The sequence below is a fragment of the Cladosporium halotolerans genome, assembly GCF_011745625.1.
Source record: "Cladosporium halotolerans strain TM138-S3 chromosome Unknown Sca20, whole genome shotgun sequence".
Classification (NCBI taxonomy): Eukaryota; Fungi; Ascomycota; class Dothideomycetes; order Cladosporiales; family Cladosporiaceae; genus Cladosporium; species Cladosporium halotolerans.
In genome coordinates, this window is record NW_027191471.1 from 200,091 (window position 1) to 227,037 (window position 26,947).

The following is a 26,947-nucleotide window of genomic DNA, read 5'->3' on the forward strand; positions in this document are numbered from 1 at the left end:
CGCGCGACATGTGCAAGGCCCGCGTCAAGATCACCGTGATCGACGCGCTTGCTTCGAGGCTTGTGATGCGCTACGCGTCTGCAGGGTCATGAACGGTCAGGCACCGCGGAGAAAAGGGCGGTCATGTGCGAAAGAGCGGACTGCAAGCTCGATTCCTGTTATTGCGGACACGCGGGGTCATTTGCCGTCCCCAATGTAAGTGAGTGCCCATGTGCGCACTTTTAAAACACCGTTTTCCTAATTGCGCGTGCGTAACTCCCTGGTCACACCCACTCAACCTCCTTATCATGATTATGCGTCTCCTTCTGCCGGTTGCGCCTGTCCTGGCCTTTGTCCAGTCGGTGATCGCGGCATCATCCAACACTCCCTACAAACCAGTGCCCTACACTCAAGCTCCTTCTTACTACCCCGGCGCGCCTTGGAACCTCCCTGGTTCCGAGACCAGACCTACCATATGCGAGGTCGCCGCAGCGGGGAAGGATGGAGATGATGCGCCAACGATCATTGAGGCTTTCCAGAAATGCAAGCGCAATGCCAAAGTCGTCTTTGCGGACACAACATGTAGGTTATCTCACCAGAAGCCAATCGGTGAAGCTCCTTTAGGTGTCTGCTATGCTTCATCTTGACCTGGAAGTTTGAGCGGCCGGTCGGGTGATGGATAGGTGCCTCATCATCGGATGGCATGCCACTGACACGTCACAGATCACATCAAGTCAGTGATGGAGATTACTGATCTTTCGAATGTTGAGGTTGAAATCAAAGGCACGCTCCTATGGAGCACCGACATCTCGTACTGGCTCGAGAACTCCCTCCCCATGGGCTACCAGAATCATTCCACGGCATTCATCTTCGGCGGTGACCAGGTTCACATGTACGGCAACGGAGTGGGGACCTTCAATGGCAACGGTCAGGTGTGGTACGATCGTTACGGCGACATTAGCAATTACCCACGTCGGCCGCATCAGATTACCTTCAATGGCTTGACCAATTCAGTAATTGAGGGAATCAACTTCCTCCAACCTCAGATGTGGACGATGACACTCATCTACTCAAAGAAAGTCCTTCTGCAAGACATCTACGTCAACTCCACCAACGCCAATGGCGGACCCAACTTGAACACGGATGGCGCTGACACAATCTACGCTTCCGACATAACTTTCACTCGATGGGTAGTAGACGCTGGAGATGACAACGTCGCCTTCAAAGCCAGTAAGTACACCGCACGAGCATTCTCCAAGCCCCTTCTCCTTGACAACTGCTTACACACCCATCACAGACAGCACCAACATCCTCGTCGAAGACTGCACCTTCTACAAAACCACCGGCGTCGCCTACGGCAGCATCGGGCAATTCGACGGCAAATTCGAAGTCCTCGAAGACATCACCGTCCGCAACATCAACGCCTACAACAACAAGTACGGCGCGTACGTCAAGACCTGGACCGGCGTGCCGCAGGGCGTGCCGCCCAACGGCGGCGGTGGCGGCCTGGGCTACCTCCGGAACGTGACGATGAGCAACTTCAAAGTCGAGAACGCCGAGCAGGGCTTTTACATCACGCAGTGTAATTCGTACTCGGGATTCACGGGCGAGTGCGATACGTCGGAATTTGAGATTGGAGATATCTCGATCCAGGGGATGAGTGGGACGCTCAAGACGGATGTCGTTGCGAGTATGCAGTGCTCGGGCAAGAATCCGTGTAAGGAGATCAGTCTTAGAGATGTCTCGTTCACGACTGGAAGAGGGAGAGCGAGTCGGTATCTGTGCAGTAACGTTGAGAGTCCGGACGGTTTTGGGTGCACTGGGGAGGCACCAAAGCCTCAGTAAGCCGGCGGAGCAGGTCATGCGCCTAAACGGAGGCGGAAGATGGTAATGTGGCATAAGGTACGACGTAATTCAAGCCATACCGTGATACACCCAGGACCCTGATTGCGTGAAGGATCGTCGGAAATATGACTTAACCCATTACGCGTTCAGTGAGTATTCAATGAGATCGCTTTGGCATGCGAATTGAGTGATTCAACCAGAAGAACAAGAAGGTATAATCTCACGTCACCAATGTTCAGATCTCCAATAGAAGCTTGTATCACCGTCTGTTGCAATGAGAAGGCCATGCAAAGGCCTGCCATGTCTCGGGATGATAAGATGATTGGGCAAGATTGCGCCATTTCTGACGAGAAGCTGAACGACGTCTTTGTGGCGCGATGCAGTAGCTAGTTCCAGAGCTGGGCTATGTAATTTGCCCGAGTTTACTTCCGCGCCGTGCTCCAGCAGCATTTCTACAATACGCGTGTGCCCTTGGTCGGATGCCGCAATAAGCGCTGGATCACACACGTCGCCGGACGTCATAACGATAGCACCATGGTCCAGTAACTCTTCGACACAATCTGTGGAGCCGGCGCCGGATGCTGCTTCGAGAGCGGAACCGAGTACTTTGTGAGACGCATCGACGTCGGCGCCAGCCTCCAACAGATGTTGAACGACTGCCAGTCTATCCTTTCTGGAAGCAGCTTGTAGCGCCGTGCCGAGTTCGTCATTGGATGCGTTAATTTTCGCGCCTCGCCCCAGTAACTCTTTTACGATATTGACATGGCCGTTCGCGGCGGCAACCTGAAGCCCGGGACCGAGTTTCCCAACAGACAAATTGACATCCGCATCGTACTCCAAGAGAATTCGTACGATATCAAGATGTCCATTGCGAGCAGCTGCTGAAAGTGCGGAGCCCTGTCGATCGTTGGCAGCGTTGACTTCGGCACCATGCTCAAGCAGCTGCTTTACAATGTCAGTGTAACCCCAGAGGGCAGCAATGTACAGTGAAGAGCCCAGCCCTTCCCCTAGAATGTTGGGATCGGCGCCATGCTCAAGAAGCTTAGTAACCAGTTGTTGGTTTCCGCTTTCAGCGGCTGCCTGAAGGGCGGTGCCGTAGAATCCGCCAATTGCATTGACGGGAACCTCTCGCTTGAGCAGCATATCGACCATGTTCCCGCGACCGAAGTGAGTCGCCGCTTGTAATGCATTGCCAAAATGCCCACCGGGAGCGTCGATAGGAGCACCAGATTCGATCAGCATCTCGAAGATCCGCTCTCTACCTATAGCCGCTGCCGCTTGGAGAGGAGTTCCAAAATACCCCTCGTCGGCGGCCAATTCAGTATCGCCATCATTGTAATCGAAAATTACACCACTGGCAAACCTGGGTAACTGCACCAGATCCCCAGCATTATTCCTCAGTTCGACCTCCAAAAGCGCTGGGGCGTCGATTATGGTGAAGATGTAAGCCTTGGACACATCGCTGGAGAATCGAAACCAATCTTCGCTCTGCCGCAGATCATTCCATTTCCTCAGATCCTGGAGAGGAAATGCCTCGAGAAAGGGGTCCTGCAAGACTCCATGCGTCTGTGCTAATTCTGAATGATATATCAAGCTTTCTGAGACATATCCCAGAAGTGGGAAGGAAGAGCTTGCATGCTCGCAGAAGCTTCTGGCATCTGGCGACCAGGGATGTGCCAGTAAGTGTTCTGGCGGGTCTAGAATCTTCAGTGCCTGCTCGATGTACTCATGACATTGGTGTTTGAGTAAATCATGCGCAAGGCCGATGGGGTTGCTGCATAACGCGCTATCGAGTCGGCCAATACCAGTGGACAACAAGTACTCTCTGACGGTTTCATGAATGAACTGCACCCGGTCCACGATGTCCTGATCGGCTTTAGAGAAGCTCACGAGGCCCTTGGACGCGTTCAAGATGAAAGATTCAATCTCCTGTAAATCAGGCGGCGCAGATTTCGACAAACAAATCGCTGCAGCCTTGGTGCTGTCAGCGGTGAGCACCCCGTGGTAAAGCTCCGATGGGGTCAAGGGGCGCTTTGAGAACAAAGTCCAGAGTAGAGTCGATTTGAGGTACTTCGTGTCATCCTTGCCTCTTTCTAAGATGGCATCCTCAAACAGTGCGTGCACGCCGCCTGGTATCTCATCAAGCTTGCTGAATACTGATTGGGCGTTTCCACGATCGCACTCTTTGTTCAAGATGCGCACAGCAAGAACAACCCAAAGAAAAACGCCGTGAGCCCTCTTTCCTATCTCTTTCGAGAGGTTGTCTCTAAGGGATGCCGAGACTTTCAGCGTGCTCTCAACATAGCTCACCATGTCATTGTGATGACCTTCAAGGCTGTCCAATACCAAGTGGACACATTTGGTAATGCTGATGCGAGGATAGTGCCGGCTTGAGAGACAGGTACGGAAGTGCGTACCAGCTGAGGCTGCGTTGCTTCCAAGATCCTCGAAGAACTCAATCATGTCTCTGATATCATTCTCATCGCATTCGTCTAGCGCATCCACGTAGCAGGTAAGCCTTTCGGAGCCCAAGTGTAATACGGCATTGCGGAAGTATTCTTGGAGAAGCGCGATAGGCCATGACTGGTGCTTCTCCTTCTTACCACGGCCGCATACCTGCTCCAGTCGAGGGCATCGTTTCAAAAGCTGGTGGAGAAGAGAGCGGTACATGCCTTCCACGGAATTCTCGATTCTGGCCCCTCTCGCATTGAAGAAAAAAGAGACCACAATGTCACTCCGAATGTGTTCCTCAGCGTGCATTGCGGCGCGTTTCATCAAAGTCGACTTGCCAGCGCCTGGCTTGCCACGGATCCAAAAGAAGCCATGATGTTGCACGAGCTTGGTGTCGTCGCGCCATAGTCGGTATTCCGGTCTCTCGAAAAGCCAACGGCACGTATTGCCATGTGCTAATTTGATCGTGTGACGCCGCGTGTCCATGCCATCGAACACCAGCGCCTCCTCCAGTGTCACTGCGCGCAGACTTCCTGGGTCACCATCATGGCTTGGGTCCTCGGGTCGTGAGAACGACTGGCTCACCGGGCCGTAGAAGATCTGGTTGCCGAAGTGTGCCTTACTGTTCTCACGCGCGCTGCAGCGACTGAAGACCTGAGGCTGACTGCTGGGGCCGGTTTCCCTCCGCGCTCTCTTGGCTGGCGGCCCCTCAAGTTCGTCTAGGGCGTCCATTGCGGAAGCCCATATCGGTTGATTATGAGCTTGGATGTTGTAGCGAGTGCTTCAGGAGAATTTTGACAATGTGTTAGAACAAGGCTGAAGGCTGCACTGCGCTCAGCTTCAGCTACGCGTGCTACGCAACTGACCACTGAGGAACCAGCTGCAAGCGCCTCTGCATGCGCCACCTCAAGACTGACATGAGCTATGGCGTTTCTAGACCACGAACGCTAAGCCGCTGCAAATCATCATCGCGTTCAACCAGCAGATACAGAAAGGCGATCATGTATCCAACAGCCCATGCTCACACCTGAAGCTGCTACAGCATGTCGATTGTCAGCCTGTACATTTACCTGAAGAGACTAGCGACGTGCTCTGAATTATTTCGAATATTCTCGAAGCAGTTTCAGAGCTCCAATCGGTTGCACATGGACGTTAGGGGCCTCTCCAGAGGTGAGAAGAGGCGCGGGACGTGTTTGGGCACGTTTGAGTTGCAAAGCACGCGACCTCAACGCATACTACTCAAGCAAAGCGACTCAGACTTGGCCACGATGCAGATGTGTCTTGTTTCTGCCGCGTCAACAAAAGGGGCCTCACCCGAGCAGCCGATGACATCCGTGTCTACACGCGCGCATAGCGCCGGGACGCAGGCAGGGTACGCGGTTTTGCCTGAAATCCAGCCCTGAAGCACCTGGACACAACAGGACTTTGGTCCGGCCCCAGCGTTGAGGTACGGCTAATCGTCTTTGGCAGGCACTATTAGTTGATCGTCGCCCGTGCATTCAATGCTCCTAGATTGACCTGCTGTAAAGCGCTCACACACCTGATCAGGGGCTTTGGAAGCATGCAGACGCAAATAGCGTGCGAGATAGTCGGTAGCGAGCCGCTGATTGATTGCGGATGATCGATCCGGAGGGCCTTGTGCGAGGCTTGGAGGCCAGAGGCACAAGCGAATCAATCTCGCTATACCGAGGCTCAGGCAAGGTGTCCTGATCTGCGATGCTTCAACAATATATGCACGATGGCGCCAGACCCTGACTAACCGCCCGGCGATGCTACCCTACTAGCACCACGGCGCTCACGATGCATCGCGTCCAGACTTCGCCCGCGGGAGATTATCGTTGGTGATGCGAGTTCGCGTGGGAAGGGCGCAGCAGTGCAGAGGTGCCCAAGGCAACGGAATGTGTGTTACCACGGCCTGCGAAAAGGAAACCCGGGCCGCGGGCTCCGCTCTGTTCTGGGGAAGAAACCAAATTCCTGGGGACGTCGAATCGGCATTACGGATGTTCCTGCCGGCACCCGGGAGAGTGCTTTCCACGCGTTTACCGATTCACTGACCGAACCTTTTTGCCTTTGTCGCGACCTCGCCCTTCTGGAACCTCTCTGTCCACTATGTCGACGATCAGATGGCGGAAACGACGGCTATGGACACGACAGCGCCGCCGCCAGAGCCCACCAGGACCCCGAGCCGCGATGGAGCAGATGCCACACCGACCGCGGGAACAAAACGCAAACGCCAGCCTCGGAATTCGGCTTGTCAGAGTTGCGCCGCATTGAAGATGAAGTGTATCGCTACGGCCATCCCAGGAGTCTGCGAGAGGTGAGTCCTGCACTGCGATGGACTGCTCCGATGATTTTCGGACTAAGTCATGCCGATACTCGTGTTATTTTTCCGTTGCCTCGGTATTCTTCCGACGACGGTCCCATCGTTTCCCATCGCGAGTGGCACTTGCACGCCTGGAGGCTAACCGTAAGCATCAGATGTAACCGAATGAGCCGGGATTGCCTGCCGTCTATACCCAAGCCTCGGAAGCGCCAATCGATCAACGGACTCTCAGAACCTGAGATAAGAAGTCTACCTCTGTCGCACATTTTGGGCAATGACTCACCGCCTCGTCAAATATCGGCATATCCTCCAGCGCCAGGTCCCGCAGGAGAAGTCAAAGCTTTCGATGCCTTCAATGCGACATCCACAGCAAAGCCGGACGCGACCCACAATGGCAGTTTCACTTCGCTGTTCGCCCATGGCCTGGGACTTGACGAGCAAGCCGAAAGCTCCTTCGAGCTGCTCGCTGGCGTAGACTTTGCATTGATGCACGATAGTTTCGGCGTTTTTGAGAGAATGGTGGCTCATGTTCCGTTCATCGAGCTTCCGAACACCGACGTCATGAAAATGGTCGTCAAAAGACCCGTCACCGCCTTAGCGATCTGCATCGCTGCAATGGGCGCAAATGCAGACTTGCGTTTACGTCTTGTTGAAGCTTTTCGTCGCGCCGTCTCTATCAAATGCATTGTGAATGGCGAGCGGAGCATCGATCTTATGAGCGGGCTGTTGATTCACATTACCTGGCACCATCGATATATGCATCGACAGCAGATCTACCAACTCATGCACCTTGTTGCCGGCATGGCTGCGGACCACGGGCTATATCGACAATCTGGTCTTGAAATGTACTCGTCACAGCAGCCTGATCGTGAGACACAACTGCTATTTCTTGGCAGCCATTACATGTTTGCCAGTCTCGCGGGTATTGGGTCTTGCAACCCATCGCCACTGGGCTGGAATAATCATTTATATGATGTCGCGAAGCGCTTCTCGTTCAACGGTCCATTTCCGAACAACAGTAACAACACCCCTTTTGTCGAGCTAGGCCGTCTACTCGGAGATATCGATTCATCAACTCGAGACTCCAGCGAATCGTTCGCTGCTCCTTCTCATAATCGCACTTGGGCGACCTGGCACAATTCGAAAGCTGACCTTCAGCGACTAGAAGGTCTTACACAGAAGTACCCCGTGATCGCCACTCACCCGCACGTCCAAGCCACAAGAATCGCCATTTACACCATCATGCTGCAAAACGCAAAAGAGCCACAGACGAGCGCCTTGACAGACATCGCCCTCGCCATCAAAGACTATTTCGACACGACCCTCAACGAAAGCGTCATCACAATCAACCACATGTCCATCATCGATTGGATACATCTTCTATCTGTTTTAGCAGCCTTGATCCTGATCCTCCATCCGCAGTTCGAAACATGGGAAGCTGTACCTGGCGCACTTCGGAACTTGTTGGAACCCGAACACATCCTCGACGCTATCGTCGCGCGAATGAACGCAGTGTCTCCAGCGCAGCAACACCCGGAGCTCATGAACTGGTTCGCAGGGCTAGCGTCCAAGATAAAGGGGAAGTGGCAGCATGATAGATACTCTGTCTCGCGAGGGCGGACAGGGTCAGGCGACGTGAGCGAATCGGAGGCGCGGTTCAGGCCTGTGAATGCTCGCGCCAGCTTTTCGGGCGATAGAGTGAGGACGGCGGATTCGCAGGGTCCTGGTGGTGGGTTTGGTGCTTGTGATGTTGATGTTGGCCATGTGTGCAAGATAGACTTGCTGGAGGATTCGTTCTGGGATAGACTTTTGCGATCTTGAATATGTTTCACAGTACATCGGACATCATGCACGTCTATTTGACTCTGCTTTGAAAGGCTGCGTTGGCAGCAGAGGGGATAGGGTTGTTCACGTCTAGCTATCAAGAAACCGTGCCGTGCATAGGAAAATCTCGGTAACACATTCCCTTCGGCTGAGCTGAAATCATTTGTTCCGCCAGAATGGTTCATAAGGCTGAATCTCTAATGCTTTTTTGAACTCGATCAACATGATCGGCGAGGTGGCATTGAAACCAGCCTCACGGGAATACGGAGCCCCGCTTTTCTCCTCACGCATCACATCACGCCTTGTCGAGAGCACGAACCGATGCTGACCAAGCGACACAGTCTTCCAGACTGCACTACAACTTTATACAAAGGGGTGGTCTATCACTTTGAACCGGATAGGCTTCAATCAAGACTCATCCACTCGAGAAGACAGCAAACTCCGCCATAAGTCATCGTAACGCCAGCATTCGCGCATACAAGCAATCTCACATTCGCGGCTTCAAACGGATCGCTCTGATTCTTTCCTGAGTTCCATATTCGCCTCGTCTTATATTCACCAAGCTCCACTACCATGTCATCATACACGATCAATGTCCCCGACGAAAAGATCGTCGAGCTTCACAACAAGCTCGACGTAGCAACGTTCCCTGACGAGCTATCTGGCGCCGCCTGGGACTACGGTGCTCCCCTCGCCGATGTAAAGCGTCTCACCGCCTATTGGCGAGATGGCTTCAACTGGCGTGCTCAGGAAGCAAAGCTGAATCAACTGCCGCAATACCACCGCGGCATCAAAGTCGACAACTTCGAGGAGCTAGACATTCACTACATCCACCAGCCCTCCACCTCCCCCGATGCCATACCTCTCCTCTTCTGTCACGGCTGGCCCGGCAGCTACATCGAAGTAGCCAAAATGCTCCCTGCCCTACAGCAAAGCGCGAACGGCGTCTCCTTCCACGTCATCGCCCCCTCGCTCCCCAACTTCGGCTGGAGCGAAGGCCCCAAGCGCACCGGCTTCGCTCTGCGCGAGTACGCCGAGACATGCCACCGCCTCATGCTTGCCCTCGGCTACAAGCAGTACGTGACCCAAGGCGGCGACTGGGGCTTCTATATCACGCGCGCGCTGGGCCTCTTGCACCCGGAAGCCTGCCTCGCCAGCCACATCAACATGATCCGCGCGAGCGCGCCATCCTTCACCTCCAACCCTCTCCTCGCTCTCCAGCACGCCCTGCAGCCCTACTCGGCCCGCGACAAAGCCGGCTTCGAGCGCACGAATTGGTTCGCGCAAGAAGGCACGGGCTACCGCCTGCTGCAATCGACCAAACCGCAGACAATCGGGTACGCGCTGCACGACAGCCCTGTTGCGCTCCTCGCCTGGCTCTACGAGAAGTTCCACGACTGGACAGACGACTACCCGTGGACGGACGACGAGATCCTCACTTGGGTGTCGATTTACTATTTTTCTACTGCGGGGCCGGCAGCGAGTCTGCGGATCTACTACGAGGCAGTGCACAACGCGTCCTCTGGGGTGACGCGCGACCGTTTAAGCGAGTGGATCGGTAAAGTGAAGCTGGGCTTATGCCATGCGCCGCGGGAGCTGACGGTCGTGCCGCACACGTGGGGTCGGACGTTGGGGCCTGTGGCGTTCGAGAGTCAGAAGGCGAGGGGTGGGCATTTTGCTGCGCATGAGATTCCGGGGGAAATCGTGTCGGACCTGCGGACCATGTTTGGCAAGGGTGGGGCGTGCTATCAAATTACTGGAAAGCAGGCAAAACTGTGATGTGGCGGTGAATGCAGGTTTGATGGGTGGCGGCTGGCGTGCCAAGCTTTGCTTGTATAATGCTATTATGATTATTTGTCTATGATTTCGGGGAGAGCTGTCCCGATGAGAGTGTCGAAGAGTGTAAGGACTAGATGCGTGCTGTTCAATGTTAGACGTGAATTCAAGTTCAACAGTGTCTTGGGGAGGGACTCACTTCAGCCGCCGATTATTCAACACAGCGACAGCTTTCCTACTCGCAGCCTGTGCATTCGCCCTTCCAACGACACTTCCCGCCAAGTCGGGGATCAGCGCTCCCAACACGAGGGCAGCCTCTTTCCTCGTGCGCGCCTTTTCAGCAGGCGTCCTGGGCGTCGAAGCAGCCTTCATCTTACCGTCTGGCCACATTCCGTTTTGCAGTATTTGCACGTATCCAGCCAAGCTTTCGTCTCCAAGGTAGGTGCGAGCACTGTCGTGGACCTTCCGCTCGATAGTACCGCCGAGCAGCTGGTGTAGAATGACAACAACTGTGCGACCACGTAGCCAGCTGTTGCCTTTGGAGAGCTCGAAGAATTCCAAGAATAGATCGCAGATAGGTTTGACGAAGGGTTCCAGCTCTTTTGTTTCGTAGGCGTTGAGCTCAGCCTCAGCCTCGGCGGCAGTAGCAGGGTCGTGCGTTGCAGGGTCAAGACTGTCGACTGAGTCACCGTTCATCTGCGATGTGGCAGCCGAGATTAGGTTCTGACCAGCCACCGACAGTTGGTCGAGGACAGGGATGTTTCCAAGAAAGTCTTCCATGCCGTCTGATACCGAGTTGTAAATGCGAGTGACAAAGTCTCGGGCGTCGTCTTGGCCGTTGTTCTCGCCATTAGACATGATGGAAGATTGAGACAAGAAAGCCCGGAGCTCGCGACTGCGACAGATTGCAGGCACGAGAAGCAGCGAGCGGAGATATCGCTCGAGGGTCTGCCGTCGTCGGTTAAGGAAGTCCTTCTGAAGCGTGAATAATGCCTGCCGGCGAGGGAAGTCAAGTTCCCTAACGGCAGGGAAGCGAGCCCTTAGCCTCTTGTGGAGCTCGTGAAACTGGCTGTATCGCCTCGTGACAGCCCAGGTAGCCGCTGGCATGCTCTCGCCGGCCTGGCGACGCACCTCGATCACATACAGCGCGAATTCATGGCCGTCCTCTTCGTGACCGACCATCACTGATTTGATGGTGATCGCTGCTCTCCCAAAAAGACTGTTGTCGCTCTCTTGTACAACGTATTGCTGCTTCTGCATCTCCTTTCGCCTGATTTCCCGCTGCAAGCTTTGCTCTGACTTCCGCAGGATCCGGAGCTCCGCCGTGTTGTTGGTCAGCTCAGCTTTTGTGGTCAATGAATCGACTATATTCTTTTGGGCTTGCAAGCGCTCGATCTCTTGGTTGAGAGCGCCGATGGCTTCCGTTAGCCCTAAGTCACCAGGCGCAGCCTCTTGGACGCGATCGTCTTCGCTTTGCTCAGGAGCATCTGAATCTTCTCGTTCATCTTCTGCAAACTTGTCTGCTTCATGGCCGAAGAGGTCGTCAACAAATACACCACGGCTTGACGGCTGCCCGACAAGCCCCAAAGATGCAATGCTGGGCTTTCCTTTGCCAGAAGGTTGTGTGGATAGTGGCGGTCGCACAAATTCAGCCGATTTGCCTCGGTCCCCAATCTCAAGTGAAGATCGACTGTTCGTTTCCGCAAAAAGCGAGTCTTTGTCGTCGTCACCAACAATGTTGTCGAGAGCAAGCTGCATAGCATCTACAGCCTTGGCTTCATCCTGCGCCTGCTGTGCATTCTCGTTATCTGATTCGTAGCTTCTCAAGCTTGTCATAGACTGCGTCATTCGTCCATCCTCAACTTCATCGTCGAACAAGGCGGGCCTTGTTCCTGAGTCGTCCATCGACCGTCTGACCTCCGGTGCAGCCAGGGTTGACTTCGTGACGCTCTTAAGGTCACTCGTAGACAGCACTGCTCTACGTAGTTCAGGCTCTTTGTTGCCCCCAGGAGGTGGTCGTTGCGGTCTAACGGGCGAGCGTTCAGCCGTACGAGGGTTGTCTGGCGAAAGAGTCGCTCCCGTCTGCTTGCTTTGAATCGCGGACAAGGCAGGGTTGTCATCGATAGCAAGCCACTTGTAGTACAGGTCAGATCTCTTAAAGTCTTCAAACTGCTCTTTTCTCATGCGCTCGTATACTTGCGACTGGGTTCGCAGTACAGCACGCCTGGCCGTCACGTAATCATTCGGGCTGGCCTTATTGCCCAGCTTCAAAAACCTCCGTACCAACTCAACCGTTTCTTTAGGAGTCTGCAGCTCTGGTTGCACAAGGTAAGCCTCATACATCTGACCAACGTCTAACCGACCCGGATCAGACGCCACGCCAGGAGGAGGCTCGTCAGTGTCAGTTTCCAGTGGATCGCGAAATCCGTCGACGACCAGCCAAAACTGCACCAGTCGCATGAGCCGCACCCGGTCCATGTACTCCATGAAATAGCTTAGGCCAGATGCATCGTAAAGCAGATCTCGAAGCGAAGCTTGTCGCTTCTTTGAAGCCGCATCTTTGTCGTTCGGCGGCTGTATCGATAGTTTAGGCTTGATCTTTCCGTTTGACGCGACAAGCGTCGAAATCTTCTGATCAAGAAGACGTTTGCCCGTCTCTAGTCGTCGCAAATATGCGGCATCCTGATTCTCGACTGCCGTATCGCGTCGCAACTGACTTACAATTTCGCTTCTAAATCGCCTGGCTTCAGACAGAACGCTGACATGTCGGATTGCACGAATGAAGCGCTCGAATTGCCTTTCACTGTCGTAGGGTCGCAATCTCGGGAATTGAGATGTCTTCTTGCCTTTTAAGGACGACGCTGGAGCATGCTGGTCCAATGCAGCGCGCAATTTGCGCACTGTCTTTCGATCCTGTAGCATGGGCCCTCCGATTGTGACGATCAGCTGATTCCAGAAATCAGGATCCTCCAGCATATTGAGTACAGGTGTCAGAACCGCGCATGCCACAACCTCTTGTACCAGAACCAGCACGGCAGCGCTGCTCTTCATATTCTCCGGCAACACAATCGGTAGCATCTTCTTGACCAGTTCCCTCAAATGTTTCTGCTGGCTCACAGCCGTATCCGCAAACGCCAGTGCCGCCGCAGGATGAACCTTTCCACCCTTGTATTTCCCAGCAACAGCCATATCCAACTCTTCGCTCTCCGTCACACTCAATCCCAGATCTTTCCCTCTCACCGCCCTCTCCGCCTCATAAAACTCGCTCAAATGTACCGTCACAAGCGGTAGCACGCGACTGACCGCGACCTCCACCAAATCCACGCCCGTCAGCCTCGCAGCAACCGTCAAAAGCGCCGAGCGAATGCAGCGATCAATCTCATTCTGGAAAGTCGGCCGTTTCGAAATCCCAGTATACCAGCTGCTGACAAAATCCCTCAAGATCAAATCCAGCAGCCCGTCGACCGCTTTCGAAAACTTCATCGCCTCGGGGAAAATCACCGGCCGCCTGTACTCCGCGCGACTGAGCAGCGCGGCCTTCTCCTCCTCCCAAACCTCCGCATCCCGCCACGGAGCGGCCTTTCGCCTCGCGCGTCGCACTCCATGTTCCACACCCTTGCTCGTCGTCGCGATCAGAAACCCCAGTCCAGCGAGAGCAGCGAGCGCTCCGGCGACGAAAGCGTGCGGGATCCAGCGAAGGCCGGGAAGCCAGTCGGTCAAGAGGGCCCAGGCGACGAAAGCGGCGAGGGCGGCGAGGAGGGCTTGCGTGCGGTCGATGCCCATAGTCCGCGCGGCGCTTCGAAGTGGGAAGCTGCGCGCATAGTTTGGGGTGTGGGCGGTGTCCTGGGTTGGTGGGGTTTTGCGGTTTGTTTGTGGAGGGAACGTTGGATGCGGGCTTGAAGAGGGATAACGTCACTTGGCTGAGGGTTGGGACTGGATGGGGAAAATAAGATCGCGATGTATGGGTCTGGCATTTGACAGTGAGAGAGCGAAATAATTTATTGTGATAGGTTTAAGTGACCGAATAGAAGAAGAATACATGGTCTAGGTTTTACATGGTATCTAGAAATCCTCATCGTCGTCGTCGCCCAACAGCTTCGCGTAGTCTTCTGCAGTAGCGAAAGTAGGCAACGCCTTCAGCTTCTTCCTGTCCTCCTTCTGCTTCTTGTTGCGGGCCTTCTTAGAATCTGGCGCCGGCTCGTCCTCCTCAGGCTCATCATCAAGCACACCGAACGGTACCTCATCGTCATCGCCAAAGACCTCGTCATCATCATCGTCCGCGAAGTCGGGTACGTCGTCGTCCTCGGAACCTCCGTCAAGCATGAGACCTCCTTCTTCGTCATCCATGCCTTCTTCACCATCATCCTCTCCGCCAAGATCCAGACCTCCCTCAGAACCGTCTTCGCTATCAGAGTAAGCGCTCTCCAGATCGCCCATGCTGATGTCATCCTCGTCGTCATCGTCGCCCTCAACTTCAGGCTTGGAGTTGACAATCGCCTTCCAAATCTCATCCTCGCCCTGCTCATCGTCCTCATCGCTATCCTCGCCCTTCTGAGCCTTCTTCTCCTGCTTCTTCGACTTCTTGCTGCCAGCCTTGTTGAAGTAAGAGTGGAAGAAGACATCGTCAGCCGCAACGTCGTCGACCTTCTTAGCCCAGAACGCCTCGCTGTTGACGGGAATGCCAGCACGCAAGCTCTCGCCAGGCTTGACGAGCAGGTCTGCGGCGCTGGAGCCGCCCATTGGCTGCATGATACTGTGACCGTGCTGGCCGGCGGAGGCCTTGGAGCGGGCGGTGCGGTAGACAAAGCGGTCGAGGAAATGCATGAGGGTGTAGTGGGCGGGGTCGGGTTTGGGAGGTATTTTCTTGTCGAAGAGAAGAGCCTCTGCAAACAGAGAGACTGAAGGGTGAAAATGTTGGAGGAACGGAAGGAGGTCCCACAGACAGCTACGCTCGGCGTGAGCGTGCTCGGGATCGCGTTTGCGGGCATCGTAGTGGATGGTGTTGAGCTTGGGGAGTGCATCTCGAGCGGTCGCAGGAGCTTCCTCGCCTTCTTCGGGTACGTCGACGAAATGCTCTTCCTCGTCCTCCTCGTTGAACTCTGGCTCCTTGATCATGTTCTTGATGCTGGGGAAAGTGCCTTCCAGCTCAGAAATCAGGTAGAGAACACCGCAAACAAAAGAGACTTCGTGCATGGTGATAACCTGCAAAAGACGCTTGACAAATGCTTGCACACGCTTCGCGTTCAGGTCGCCCTTCAAACTCTTGTACAGCAGGTTGAGGTAAAGGACCTGTTTCGAGCTGCCGACCAGTCTGGGGTCCAGAAGGCTCTCGTACAGGGTCCGGTAGTATCTGTCGGCGCCGTAGTTCTTTGCGGCGCTGATCTGTTGCAGAAGCATGAGGGCCTGCACAGCGGTATTGAAGTTGGCCGAGTGGGTAACTCTGAAGAGGGTGTCGATCTGCCTCTCAAATTGAGGGTCGCTTGTGTCTGCAAAGGGAAATGCGCGATTGACACCAGTCAGAACCTGGGCCATCAGCTTGTCGTTGGTTTGCTGATCTGCCTCTTCTGCGCGCTCCTCTGCCTTGCGCTTCTTTGCTGCCGCCTTTCCAGCCTTTCCACCGCCTCCCTGCTGCGGGCGGTCGGTCTTTCCGTGACCCTTGAGTCTGGCCGCAATCCTCTCCGCCGGCTTCAGAAGCTGTACGAAAAGACTGAAGTAGATGTCCAGTAGGCGATTGGCAACAACCTGCTCCTTCTGGCTTAGGACCGTCTGGTTGAGGGTGATGACGGCGTAGTATTTTGCGTGCGTGCTTTGACCGGGGCGGAAAAGACAGTCGGCCTCAATACTGTTGGTGATTACCATCTTCATAGCCGGGTGTGTTGTCTCAAGTTGCAAGAGCAAATATGACACGCGCGACGCAATCTTTCGGTCCGTATCTCCAAGCTTGTTCACCAGTAATCGGAGCAAGTTCTCCTCCTGTTCGGGTTTGTCCTTCAAGAGCTCCCAGACATATGTCAGCGCTCTGCTGCGCGCGAACTCCACCTCGTCGCCACACCAGCTTTCGAGAACCTGTAGCAGCTCGAAATATGTCTTCTTCAGCCAGTCCTCGTACGCCCACACGACCAGGTGGATTTTCTGCAGACCACCAGGCAGAGGATCTCCCGACTTCCACCGCGCACCTTGTCCTTGCAAAACAGTCGCAAGTGCAGGCTGCTTGACGAATGCTCTCAGCTTGCGATCGCCAGGCAGCACAACGCCCTGTCCCAGCATATCCTTCAAAGCCGCGACAGCCATGAGAGCCTGGTTCCTGCTCTTTTTCTTAGACAAAGCCAGCAAATTCTCGAAGGCCTTCGTGGTGTGAAGCGGTGACTCCTGAACGAGCAGCGTCAAGGCGGAAATTTTGTCCTCGAGGGTACCGTTGGCCATGATCGTCGACAAGAATTTGTGCGAAGACGAGGCGGAGATCTGGCCGCCGTTGTAGGATGCATTTTCGGAAGCCAGAAGCTCGTTGGCGTACGCAAAGAGATCTTCGGAAGCACGGTGAGGAAGGGCGGCGGGTGCGTTCTCGTCGATTGCTATGGGTGGCAGTTCGGCCGTGTGCCATTCGGGGCGAGGTGCGAAGATCAGCTTTGCCTTTTCGTCCTTCTTGTTTTCCTGGCGAGGCTTCTTCGGAGGGTGGCTCTGCTTGTCGGCCTGAGCTGCAGCCGGCTTCCTTTTCTGCCCCATCTTGGGCGGTTGAATGTATGTCGCGATAAAGTTGCGTAGGTCGGCGCAAAGTGAAGATGAGAGCAGCAGCAGCAAGCAGTTCCAGCAAAAAGTTCGAGACGCCAAATCCGGATCGCGCAGCCGAGGACGCGGGGATTCGGACGAGCCCGCTGGTCATCACAACTCCCATCCTAGACGAATGCCATCGGAAAATTGCCCGCAGATGATCAAAAGACAATACTGGAACAGAATTGTAGTCATCGCATTACTGGGGAAGTCACTCTCTATGCTACCCGCATGTACCACTTCAATGGCTTGAACACGAGCCTGCGCTCCGTGGGGAGATTCTCCCCTTCAAATCTCTCACGCCAGACACGGAGCCTCCATGTGAGTGGCTTACTTAATTTGATATTCATGTATCAAAAGTCTGACAAACGATACCAGCTCGACGGTCGCAACAGATTGAGCAGCTTCTGGACTCCCACCCAAACTGGGTCTCCGACCCATGCAAGCCAGGAAGACAGCCATGAGCTCCTCGTCCGGGCTGGGTTCTTGCGCCAGGCCCACTCTGGCATCTTTCACCTTCTTCCCCTCGGTCTACGAGTCCAGAATAAGATCGAGGGCCTGATCGACAAACACATGTTCAGTGTTGGAGCGACAAAAGTCTCACTCTCATCAATATCCTCAGAGGAACTGTGGCAACGATCAGGTCGACTGGAAGGCCGCGATTCCGAGTTCTTGCGTCTCCAAGACCGCAAAGGCGCGAAATATCTTCTCAGTCCTACCCACGAAGAGGAGATCACTGAGATTGTCGCAAATGCGGTGAAGTCTTACAAAGACCTCCCATTGCGACTCTATCAGGTCACTAGGAAGTACCGCGATGAAGCGCGTCCTAGACAGGGTTTGCTTAGAGGGCGTGAGTTTCTCATGAAAGACCTCTACACATTTGACGTGACCGAAGAACAAGCCCGTCAAACATACGACCAAGTCCGCAGAGCATACTCTGCGTTCCTGGACGAGCTTAATCTGCCTTACTTGGTCGCAAATGCTGACTCAGGTAGCATGGGCGGTAATCTCAGCCATGAATATCACCTTGCTTCGGCCAATGGCGAGGACAACATCATCTCTTGCAAACAATGCGACTACTCTTCCAACGAGGAGCTCTATTCCGGATTCCTCGGGTCGCAAGAGCTCAATCATATCAAACCTTCAACCGAGCAACCTTTGGGCTCCCTCCTTAACTCAACTTCATTTATCAGCAAGGATAAGACAACACTTTTCACAGTCATAACACCCAGTCAAGGTGGCCCTCTCAACATTCACCTTCTTAAAAAACTCCACCCAGACCTCGACACCAGCATTGAAGACCCCATTAAGATATGGACCGCCCTTCGATCCAAATCCCTCCCCAACCTCTCCGAAACCCACATCATCGACGGCCGCCTCGCACATCTCCCTCTCGCGAACCCCACGGGCTCAACGAAAACACACTCAGTCTCCCTCACAGCCCCATCCGAAACCTCTACCTGCCCCTCCTGCCATAGGTCCGGCTCGCTGCAGACCTCCACCGCGATTGAAATCGGCCACACCTTCCATCTAGGCACTCGCTACAGTCTTCCGCTGAACGCACAGGTTCTGTCAGCGAACAACAAACTCGCGCCCATCTCTATGGGCTGCCACGGCATCGGCGTAAGCCGCTTGCTCGCCGCTGCAGCAAGCCTGCTCATGGACCAGAAGGGGCTCAATTGGCCATTGAAGATCGCGCCGTTCAGCGCTACGATCGTGGCGGCACCAGCGGCGAGCGCGGAGGATGTGGCGAAGGTGTACGATTTGCTGGCTTCGGCGAGCCAGCAGGGCACTGGAACTCAATCTATGGCGCCCTTGGACGTAGCGATTGATGACCGCGATAGGCCTTTGGGCTGGAAGCTGAACGACGCGGATTTGATCGGCTACCCGTTCATTTTGGTGCTGGGCAAGGCGTGGAAAGCGCGTGGTGCGGTGGAGGTGCAGTGTCGTCGGCTTGGGGTGAAGGAAGAGGTGCAGTTGGAGAGTTTGGTGGAGAGACTGGAAGAGATGGGAAAGAAGCTGTAAGATGAGGTGGTGAGAGTGAAGACGTGGCCTTGTATGTATTTATAGTGTTCAACTCTGGATATTGATCCATGTGTATAATATGAATGTATCTCTAGGGTTCTGTCTCGTAGCTTGCCAAGGTGTTTTGTTGGGTGCATGTCGCTGCTTGAACGTCTGGCTGGTCAGGTAAACACGTGAGCACTCACAACTTCGGCCAACTCTAAAGGCTTCTTTCTCCGTCACACACCACTCTCGCGCGATCTCCACAGATCAGACATGGAGTCCCGCATTGTGGTCCGATATCAGGAGCGGGATCACGCCGTCTCTCCACAGAGATGGCCTGAGCCTCAGCGAACTTCTACCGCTCACATGTACGCCAAACGCAAAATAGCAAAGGCACTATAAGCTTTTCTCAAGAGAGCCGCAAAACAGCCGCGGGCAAAGGATTCACGAGCGACGCTTCTCCGAAGGAACCTAAACATACGACTGGGAAAACGGTACGTCGGTACCTCTGCCGTCATCCACAGTGGCGTCGCTCGGATGGCGGATCTGCCCGCCTCGCATCGCGATCGTACTTTTCGCATCGATAAAGAGATGTGTGAATCATCGCTGAGCTGAGAATGCAAAAATACGCTGCAATTATGCGTGAAAGTTGACGAGCATGCCTACTCATGATCCCAGCATCGTTACAACGTGCAGCCGTCACCGCCCAAAGCTCACCAGCAACATCGGTGTGCAGTTGGCCGGCCGGGCGACTCGGGCGGCAGATAGGTAACGTTTAGGTTTAGCTCACGCCTGCGTTTTTCCAGAACGCCGTCACGCTGAGACGGCCGTGCGCTCAACGCGTGTGTTGCCATTCTCGTGGCTCATGCCATCACACCCGCTCTGCACCCTCTCGTCAGACCGCCCGGACTACCGCCCGCCGGCGATTGGCCCCTAGCTGTACCTTGATGATGATGCCACGGGGTCCGGGGACAGATTGCGGCTAGGGGCTCGCATTTTTTTTGGATTTGATAAGGTCTGGGTTGCGATCCAAGTACTCAATGTCGTCCTGAGCATCCATCTCCTTTGCTTTCCTTTACCTCATCCTCACCTCTGTCATTCTTTCAGCGTGTTCTTTGCACGTGCAACATACAATCACCATGGAATTGCATCGCGTGCACTCCGTCAAGCAGACGGCCATGGCCGCCACCAGCCTCCCTCTTGAACTACAACAGCAGATTTTCTCCTTCCTCGACCCCAGATCCTTCTACGCGGCTCGCAGTGTGTGCCGTTACTGGCACTTTGCCTCTCAAGACTCAGTGACTCTCGAGAAACAACTCCGAAAGCTTCCTATTCTCCCGCAGCCCAATGCCCGCCAATCAACAGCCAATGAGCTCCTCAACCTCTTCAACGACGCGGCACATACTCTGATGCTAGGCATGGGAGTCAATCGAGAGGCACAATCCCCCGAGAGTGTGGAGTCGTCTTTGCAGAAGTGCAACTCTGGACCTCGCATCTGCTCGACAACAAACGGATCGCGAACAGTCACCCTCAATGATCGCCAAATCGCCCTTTACGACACCTCCGTAACTCCTGCCCAGCTCCTCACGAAACGTCCCATCAACGACCTCAAGGAGACCGTGGGCAGCGGACCCTGGCTCAAGATCTCGCCTCCCGCGAACCACGACCTCGCCTTGTCCTCCGATGGCACGCTGCTCGCAATCGCCCAAGAACGCACGATCCAAATCTACGACCTTCTCGCCGATCCTGATAGCTTCACGGTTAACCAATACATCAGCTCTGCGTCAGGACATTACATTTGCGGCCTCGATTTCGAACAGAATGACCACGTCCTGCGAGTGCGACTAAGCGGCAGAGGCACAGTCCTGTACTGTGGAGCACCTCCTGCGGACAGCAAGAGCAGCGACAAAGCGGATATTGAGCACTGGAAGAGCAAGAGCGGACTCCGCCACACACTCCTCGACTCGCACATCATCAGCCTGCCCGAAGACAGCACCACGCCGGACCAGACGGCGCGCCTCTCCGGCCTGCAGCTCCTCAAACCCTTCCAATCCGGCTACCTCTTCGCCTCGCAGCGCCACGGCGGCGGCCAGAGCAGCCACTACGTGCTGGGCCACATCCGCACATCAACACCGCACAATGCCGCCGGCCCTGTCGCCGAGCCCTCCTCCGTCACCATCCTCGCCAAACTCGAATCCTTCCTCTCCGCCTGGGACATGACCCTGCACTGCCTGAAGAACGCCTCAACGGGCTTCGGGCTGTGGGAAAGCATGCCATCCGCGCACGAGCACCACCCGTCCTTCACTCTGGCGCCCCACGCGAACCTCCTCGTGCTCGCCGAAAGCGACAAGAAGCGCGTGCGGCCCTCGCCCCTCGCGCAGCTGTACGCCTACCGCCTGCCGACCGAGGCGCATATGAGCGAGACGATCGCGTCTCAGCAACAGCAGCGCGACGGCAAGTGGGCGAGCCTGGCGTCTTTCCTCGACAGGCTTGAAGCGAGCCAGGGCGAGCGCAGGCGGCGGATCTCGATGAAGCACGACGATTTTGAGGCGCGGGTTGCGCCAAAGAAGGATTTCAAGGTCGGCCGTGTGCCGATCTGCTTGGGGAGCTTGGATGGCGAGTTGGTCGAGATGAAGTTTGACGAGGAGGCGGCGAGGGCTGAGGAGGGTAGGAAGCATGTGCTTAGTGTTGCTACGGCGGGCATGAGCAGGAAGTGGCATCTGGTGGATATGTGAGCTGAATTCTGCATTGACGACGCGTACAGAATGGAGCCGAGTTACTGGCTCCAGATAGATTATAGACTATAGACCTTTTGAGATACCCCAACATATAGACAAATTCGAGTTAATGACACATGCATACCAAATTCCACACATTACTTTACGAGAAAGTCAAGTGATTCGTACCTCAAACAAGATAGATCTTCAGCATGTACAAGCATACCGCTCGAATGCGCATTCCAATCGAGAGCAGCAGCCCTCACTCCTCACCCATCGTGGGATTCTTTCGCACTTCGCCTCAATTCCGCGTCGATTCCCCCAGCTCCAGAATCGTTCTCACTCCAACAACCCAGCCTTATGCCAGCTGAACCCCTTCCTATCATTCGTCGTCCCCGAAGTCTTCGAGATCTCGACGACAGTGTCGCCGTCCTTCTTCGTCTCAGTGTCCTGCTCTTCCTGCCTCTTCAGAATGGCCTCGGCGGCTCCAGCCTTGTGCCATTTGAAGCCCTTCCTATCGTTCGTCGTCCCGGAAGTCTTGGAGATTTCAACGACGGTGTCGCCGTCTTTCTTCGTCTCGGTGTTTTGCTCCTCTTGCCTCTTTGTGAAGGTTTCGCCCGGGGACGGTTCGAAGCCGCGGACGACGTCGAGGGGGTCGATGGCGCGAGCGACGTTTGTCTGGGGCGACGGTCAGTATTTCGCCTCCAAAGTGTTTATGCCAAAAGACAATCGACTCACCTGTGTCTGCGTCACGGGCAGAGCCTCAATCGCGACGCTGAAGAGCGCGAGGGCGAAAGTCGAAGAAAGACGCATTTTTGGCGGGTAAAGAACGTGGGGTTAATGAGTGACTGAACGATAAACAAAAAGTGTATTATAGAGTTATGGAGGTCGTGAAGAAGTAGGCGATACCCATCGCGCAGTATCCTTTGTGTATGGACGCGCGGACGAGCAAGGCCTACTCGCAAATGCTGATCGTCATCCCATGTGGGTAGGGATCGACGCAGGGGCGTAGGAAGAACGCATGTAAAGAAAAGAAGTGGTGATACCGATCTGAGCATCCTTTTTTCTACTCAGACTTCTTCGAGTCAGAGACTGGGTGCCAGCTGAAACCGACTCTGTCTCCAGTGGTGCCGGCAGACTTGGTCGTCGTGATCCTGTCGTTGCCGTATGTGGTTTCGGTCGTGTCTCCTTTCTGGCCGAGAAGATTGTGCAGAGTATCCCCCAGACCAAGACCGCGAGATACTATGTGTCCGTCATGTTTAGCTACTTGATTGCTGTTGAGCTGGTTCACGTGTTAGCGGAATCTCCGATGTGATGGCCATCTTCGCAGCTTACGCCTGATTCCGCCACAGGACGCCCCTCAACAAGTGTGCCGACTAGAGCCAGGGTAAGAGCGGAGAGGAAACGCATGATGAGCTGGGGAGTTTTGAATGAGAGACACAGCGTATCGCTTCGATAATGATATCTTTGAGTAAAGGGCGGAGTATAGTATGAAGAAAATGTCTTGCCCATCGCAACGTCTTTTCTATGCGGAAACATATTGAAGCATTGATACCGTCACCTTACGCTAAGAAACGTTTTTCCATCCCTTTCTCAATATCAGCGACGTGAAGACCGGCATCAAGAATGACGATTGCGGATCCGTGGTGTCGTCCACGAACAGTGGGGCCAACGTCGGCGGAAATGAATGGCTTCTATCTCCTAGCGCATCCTGCAGGGTTGCTGCTATTGTGCTCGAACGACCTTACCATTCACTTACTTTCGGATGCCCAAGAAGGATCAGTAATTATATTGCTTGGATTGCGTGAGGTACTCCGTTCTTGGCCCCTTGGGGACACCACGGTGCTCGTCAAGGTGATCAAAGTCGAAGAGCTCAACGTTAGGCAAAGCAGAAGCCCACTTCAAACCTCCAGAGCGCGGTAGCCCAACACGAAAGAACTTCTGGCAAAAAGACACCACTGCCAGAATAGCAGCTGTGACTAGGTGAGCAGGGCAAAAGAACAAAAGATGATGGAGAAACCCGGAGTCGAACCGGGAACCTTCTCCACTTAACAGATACAAGGGTGTCTCGTATGGTGCTAAGAAGATGTCATACCGCTAGACCATATCCCCGAACAGCTGAAGCTGTGTTTCGATGAGGAGTGGCCGGCTAGAATAAAGTATATGGCTTCAAATGACCCTGATCGTCAAGCTTCCCCAGATCCCCCTCCTGAACGCAGGTGCCAGCAACGCCGGACAAAGGCCACCTAGAACGCTCGACTTCCAAGCTTCAAGGACATCGCGTCCACCACCACCACCAACAACCGGCTGCTGCACCGCGACCATGGCGCCCGTCATGAACTCTTTGCTGGTCCTCTTGTCCTGCGTGGTGCTGGGCTTTGCCCACAACATGCAGCTGAAGGCGCACTCGCGCGAGTGCTTCCACGAGATGCTGCACGCCGACGACAGGATGACCGTCACCTTCCAGGTCGGCGATCGCGAGTTTGGTGGTAGTGGAAACTTGGATCTGGACTTCTGGGTACGTGGTTATTTCCGACAAGCGGCGCATGAAAACCTGCATTGGCACTGCAAGAGGAAGGAATTGGAATACACGCGATAGGGATGGGCATTTGGTGGGATTCTGAATGTCGCGCTTGGGGAGAGCAGTTAAGCAAGAGACGAATGCTAACATTTTCGCGACTGGTATAGATCCAAAACCCCACCAATGCCTTCGAGGTCTACGAGCGCTCCGTCAGCTCTGGCGACCACTCTTTCACGGCAAAGCACGACGGCAAGTACGAGTACTGCTTCAGCAACGAGCACTGGTCCGCAAACTCGAAGGAGGTCAGCTTTAACGTGCACGGAATCGTCTACGTGCCTGAGAGCGAGGCACCGCAAGATCCACTGGAGAAGGAGGGTAAGTCGGCGCAGAGATACGCTTCGCGGAATCCACGTACACAGGCGCTGACACGTCTTCCACAACAGTCAAGCAGCTTGCCGAGCTCCTTTCCCAGGTCAAGGACGAGCAAGGCTACATCATCGTGCGCGAGCGCACCCACCGCAACACTGCCGAGAGCACCAACGCTCGCGTCAAGTGGTGGAGCATCTTCCAGATGGGCGTCGTGATCGGCGAGGGCATCTTCCAGGTCTGGTGGCTCAAGCGTTTCTTCGAGGTCAAAGACCCCAGCAGACCCAGCTTCAACAAGGGCGCGCTCGGCTGACGTGTGTACATTTTTCGCGGCTTGTAGGTTAAACATATAGTCTGAGGAAACCATACACGACACGAACATTCGAACGCCTCGGAACGGCTTCCTGGTATTGCTTTGATTGCGGAAACGGCTATTGAGATGTTGAATGGACCACAGGATGTGCCATTCTCTTCCTCCTTCTGGACGGCCGATCAGATAGACCTCAGCATACTTCCATTGAACGAGACCACGGACCTGACAATCTCGCTAAGAACGCGCTCAATCCGCAGCCGACACTTCTTAGACTTCCAACCGTCCCACAATCACAACTTCCCCGAAGGACCCCTCTTCTTCATCGCCTTGACATCAACCTCAACAACCATCCAAACCTGCTGACTGACAGCAACTAACTCCCCGCCCTCATCCCAAACCTCGCACCCCAAATCAAACCTCCCATCTCTAAGCCCCTTCATCCGAAACCTCGTAAAAAGCCACTTGACCCCCTCCGCCGGCAAGTTCTTCTTCACCTCGACCCCGATATTAATCGTAGGATAGAACCGCGGCGCCGCCCATTCCGGATGCTGCTCCGGCATCCCGTCTCTCGCCCACAAGGCCGATCTGTCCGCCGTCGCCTGCGCCGTGTGCGGGCTGTTGGGGAAGAAGTTCTCCGGCGGCGGCACGCAGTGGTCGATGACCAGGCCGAGCATGGGCGTCGTCCATTTTTCGGCCGGCAGCGTTGGGCAGAGCCATTGTTCGCGGACGCCTTTGTCGGACGGTGCTGTGCGGGGCAGGGCGAAGGTGGCGTTTGTGAGGGCGGCGTTTTTGATGCCGGGGCGCCAGGGCACGTGGTAGCGGATGTAGTTTGGGTCTTGGTTGGAGAGGACGGCGGGGAAGGAGATGGGTGCTGGGGGTGGGGAGAGCGTGTAGCCCGTGGGGATTGTGAGGCCTTTTGTTTTGGAGCGGTTGGTGTTACTGTTCGTTGGAAGGTCGTGTGAGCGGAGCCTTCTGGAGTATTGAAGGGTACTTCTGGAACAGGAGAAACTCACGTAGCGTAGCCAACGACTCGCTCTTTACCACCATGCACCAGGCTCATGTGCACAGTGCTACTTCCTTTGCCTAATCTCACATCTTTGACATGGACCGTTGCGTCTCCCAATGGTGCTGGCCGGAGCAACTCGAGGTGCATAGCCACAGTATCCGGCTGCGCATAGCTCGCCAGAGTGGTTCGAAAGTGTTCCCCTACGACATTCCATAGCAGCGAGAACAAGTAGCCACCATGAGCCACGGAGCCCCAAGCAAAATCGGCGTGAATGTTGACCTTGTATTCATGGTCGCCACAAGACTGGATTCGCGAAGCCTCGTCGAACGTCGTAGGTGGAAGAGACATGTTCAATAACGAAATCAAGAAGCCCGCATCAACGATTTATCACAAGAACAGCTGAAGGGGTAATATAAAGCAGCGTTCAGCTCCCAGTTAAGCTTTTGAGAAATAGACCTAGCACGGAAGAGAGCTGAAGTCTATAAGGTGCTCGCCCTGGCGCTCCTGAGGCATCGTCTTTGTGCAATGTGGAGGGCTCCACAAAAGCCCTCGATCCTCCATCCTGCGCCCGCGGGATCGCTCATGCAAAGGCCGTCCCTGCCGTGCTCTGACGCCCCTCATTCTCGTGGCTGCCAGTCCTTCCGCAGCTGTCCGTGCAGCAATGTCTTTACCTGACACTTGAGGACGATCTGCTTGTCGGCGGACGGCCCACAGAGCCACGCCCGACCTTCCAATCCTTACAGCAAGCGTGTTCAATCGTCATGTATGCGACCTTCTCAGAATTCCGGCAAGAGTCCATCCATCCATCCTCAAAACTAACCCTCGTAAACAAAACCCACGCACACGATCGACAGCGCAGCGCAGCCAGCTCGGGATCGACGAGCCGGGGGACGAGCTGCACCTCGTTGCGCGCAGCCTGCATGACAATGGAACCCGGGCCGCCACGCCCAATCGATCGGCGCGACACGCAACGCGGTGGGCGCAAGTCCGAGGTTCGCCGGTCGTGTAGCACTCAGTGAAACCATTGCGGCTGGCGCGTTTGGAAAACTAC

At 54.9% G+C, this 26,947-nt stretch overlaps 12 protein-coding genes across 12 annotated transcripts; 6 read left to right on the forward strand and 6 right to left on the reverse strand.

Moving 5' to 3' along the window:
- Positions 1-293: 293 nt before the first annotated feature.
- On the forward strand, positions 294-1,913 carry WHR41_05846 (uncharacterized protein; the record flags this gene model as incomplete). The annotated part of the gene is made up of 3 exons (XM_069374451.1): positions 294-561; positions 703-1,209; positions 1,277-1,913. 3 exons carry the CDS (start codon positions 294-296, stop codon positions 1,822-1,824), a joined length of 1,323 nt encoding a protein of 440 aa, XP_069228376.1. The 3' UTR covers positions 1,825-1,913.
- Positions 1,914-2,049: 136 nt separating this feature from the next.
- Positions 2,050-5,007, reverse strand: WHR41_05847 (uncharacterized protein; the record flags this gene model as incomplete). The annotated part of the gene is made up of 1 exon (XM_069374452.1): positions 2,050-5,007. One exon carries the CDS (start codon positions 5,005-5,007, stop codon positions 2,050-2,052), a length of 2,958 nt encoding a protein of 985 aa, XP_069228375.1.
- A 1,253-nt stretch (positions 5,008-6,260) lies between these two features.
- WHR41_05848 (uncharacterized protein) lies at positions 6,261-8,599 on the forward strand. The gene is made up of 2 exons (XM_069374453.1): positions 6,261-6,592; positions 6,754-8,599. Exons 1-2 carry the CDS (start codon positions 6,399-6,401, stop codon positions 8,417-8,419), a joined length of 1,860 nt encoding a protein of 619 aa, XP_069228378.1. The 5' UTR covers positions 6,261-6,398; the 3' UTR covers positions 8,420-8,599.
- Positions 8,600-8,995: 396 nt separating this feature from the next.
- Positions 8,996-10,201, forward strand: WHR41_05849 (uncharacterized protein; the record flags this gene model as incomplete). Its single annotated transcript, XM_069374454.1, has 1 exon — positions 8,996-10,201. The coding sequence occupies one exon, from the start codon at positions 8,996-8,998 to the stop codon at positions 10,199-10,201; it is 1,206 nt and encodes a 401-aa protein (XP_069228377.1).
- An 18-nt stretch (positions 10,202-10,219) lies between these two features.
- On the reverse strand, positions 10,220-13,981 carry WHR41_05850 (uncharacterized protein; the record flags this gene model as incomplete). The annotated part of the gene is made up of 2 exons (XM_069374455.1): positions 10,220-10,342; positions 10,398-13,981. The coding sequence occupies 2 exons, from the start codon at positions 13,979-13,981 to the stop codon at positions 10,273-10,275; spliced, it is 3,654 nt and encodes a 1,217-aa protein (XP_069228456.1). The 3' UTR covers positions 10,220-10,272.
- A 279-nt stretch (positions 13,982-14,260) lies between these two features.
- Positions 14,261-16,921, reverse strand: WHR41_05851 (uncharacterized protein; the record flags this gene model as incomplete). Its single annotated transcript, XM_069374456.1, has 1 exon — positions 14,261-16,921. One exon carries the CDS (start codon positions 16,919-16,921, stop codon positions 14,261-14,263), a length of 2,661 nt encoding a protein of 886 aa, XP_069228457.1.
- A 171-nt stretch (positions 16,922-17,092) lies between these two features.
- On the forward strand, positions 17,093-19,085 carry WHR41_05852 (uncharacterized protein). Its single transcript, XM_069374457.1, has 2 exons — positions 17,093-17,287; positions 17,345-19,085. Exons 1-2 carry the CDS (start codon positions 17,198-17,200, stop codon positions 18,989-18,991), a joined length of 1,737 nt encoding a protein of 578 aa, XP_069228454.1. The 5' UTR covers positions 17,093-17,197; the 3' UTR covers positions 18,992-19,085.
- A 1,027-nt stretch (positions 19,086-20,112) lies between these two features.
- On the forward strand, positions 20,113-21,708 carry WHR41_05853 (uncharacterized protein; the record flags this gene model as incomplete). The annotated part of the gene is made up of 1 exon (XM_069374458.1): positions 20,113-21,708. One exon carries the CDS (start codon positions 20,113-20,115, stop codon positions 21,706-21,708), a length of 1,596 nt encoding a protein of 531 aa, XP_069228455.1.
- A 26-nt stretch (positions 21,709-21,734) lies between these two features.
- WHR41_05854 (uncharacterized protein) lies at positions 21,735-22,503 on the reverse strand (the record flags this gene model as incomplete). The annotated part of the gene is made up of 2 exons (XM_069374459.1): positions 21,735-22,368; positions 22,429-22,503. 2 exons carry the CDS (start codon positions 22,501-22,503, stop codon positions 22,030-22,032), a joined length of 414 nt encoding a protein of 137 aa, XP_069228452.1. The 3' UTR covers positions 21,735-22,029.
- A 253-nt stretch (positions 22,504-22,756) lies between these two features.
- WHR41_05855 (uncharacterized protein) lies at positions 22,757-23,243 on the reverse strand (the record flags this gene model as incomplete). The annotated part of the gene is made up of 2 exons (XM_069374460.1): positions 23,026-23,243; positions 22,757-22,972 (listed from the first exon to the last, which is right to left on the reverse strand). The coding sequence occupies exons 1-2, from the start codon at positions 23,227-23,229 to the stop codon at positions 22,757-22,759; spliced, it is 420 nt and encodes a 139-aa protein (XP_069228453.1). The 5' UTR covers positions 23,230-23,243.
- A 574-nt stretch (positions 23,244-23,817) lies between these two features.
- On the forward strand, positions 23,818-25,349 carry WHR41_05856 (uncharacterized protein). The gene is made up of 4 exons (XM_069374461.1): positions 23,818-24,208; positions 24,379-24,586; positions 24,655-24,842; positions 24,918-25,349. Exons 1-4 carry the CDS (start codon positions 23,864-23,866, stop codon positions 24,933-24,935), a joined length of 759 nt encoding a protein of 252 aa, XP_069228450.1. The 5' UTR covers positions 23,818-23,863; the 3' UTR covers positions 24,936-25,349.
- Positions 25,181-26,365, reverse strand: WHR41_05857 (uncharacterized protein; the record flags this gene model as incomplete). Its single annotated transcript, XM_069374462.1, has 2 exons — positions 25,904-26,365; positions 25,181-25,829 (listed from the first exon to the last, which is right to left on the reverse strand). Exons 1-2 carry the CDS (start codon positions 26,242-26,244, stop codon positions 25,181-25,183), a joined length of 990 nt encoding a protein of 329 aa, XP_069228451.1. The 5' UTR covers positions 26,245-26,365.
- Between the last annotated feature and the right edge of the window lie 582 nt (positions 26,366-26,947).

Coding starts and splice junctions, on each gene's coding strand:
- WHR41_05856 (XM_069374461.1), top strand. CDS start 23,864: ATGACCCTGATCGTCAAGCTTCCCCAGATCCCCCTCCTGAACGCAGGT. Junction 24,209..24,378: donor ACTTGGATCTGGACTTCTGG/GTACGTGGTTAT, acceptor CGACTGGTATAG/ATCCAAAACCCCACCAATGC. Junction 24,587..24,654: donor AGATCCACTGGAGAAGGAGG/GTAAGTCGGCGC, acceptor CTTCCACAACAG/TCAAGCAGCTTGCCGAGCTC.
- WHR41_05852 (XM_069374457.1), top strand. CDS start 17,198: ATGTACCACTTCAATGGCTTGAACACGAGCCTGCGCTCCGTGGGGAGA. Junction 17,288..17,344: donor GCCAGACACGGAGCCTCCAT/GTGAGTGGCTTA, acceptor AAACGATACCAG/CTCGACGGTCGCAACAGATT.
- WHR41_05848 (XM_069374453.1), top strand. CDS start 6,399: ATGGCGGAAACGACGGCTATGGACACGACAGCGCCGCCGCCAGAGCCC. Junction 6,593..6,753: donor ATCCCAGGAGTCTGCGAGAG/GTGAGTCCTGCA, acceptor CGTAAGCATCAG/ATGTAACCGAATGAGCCGGG.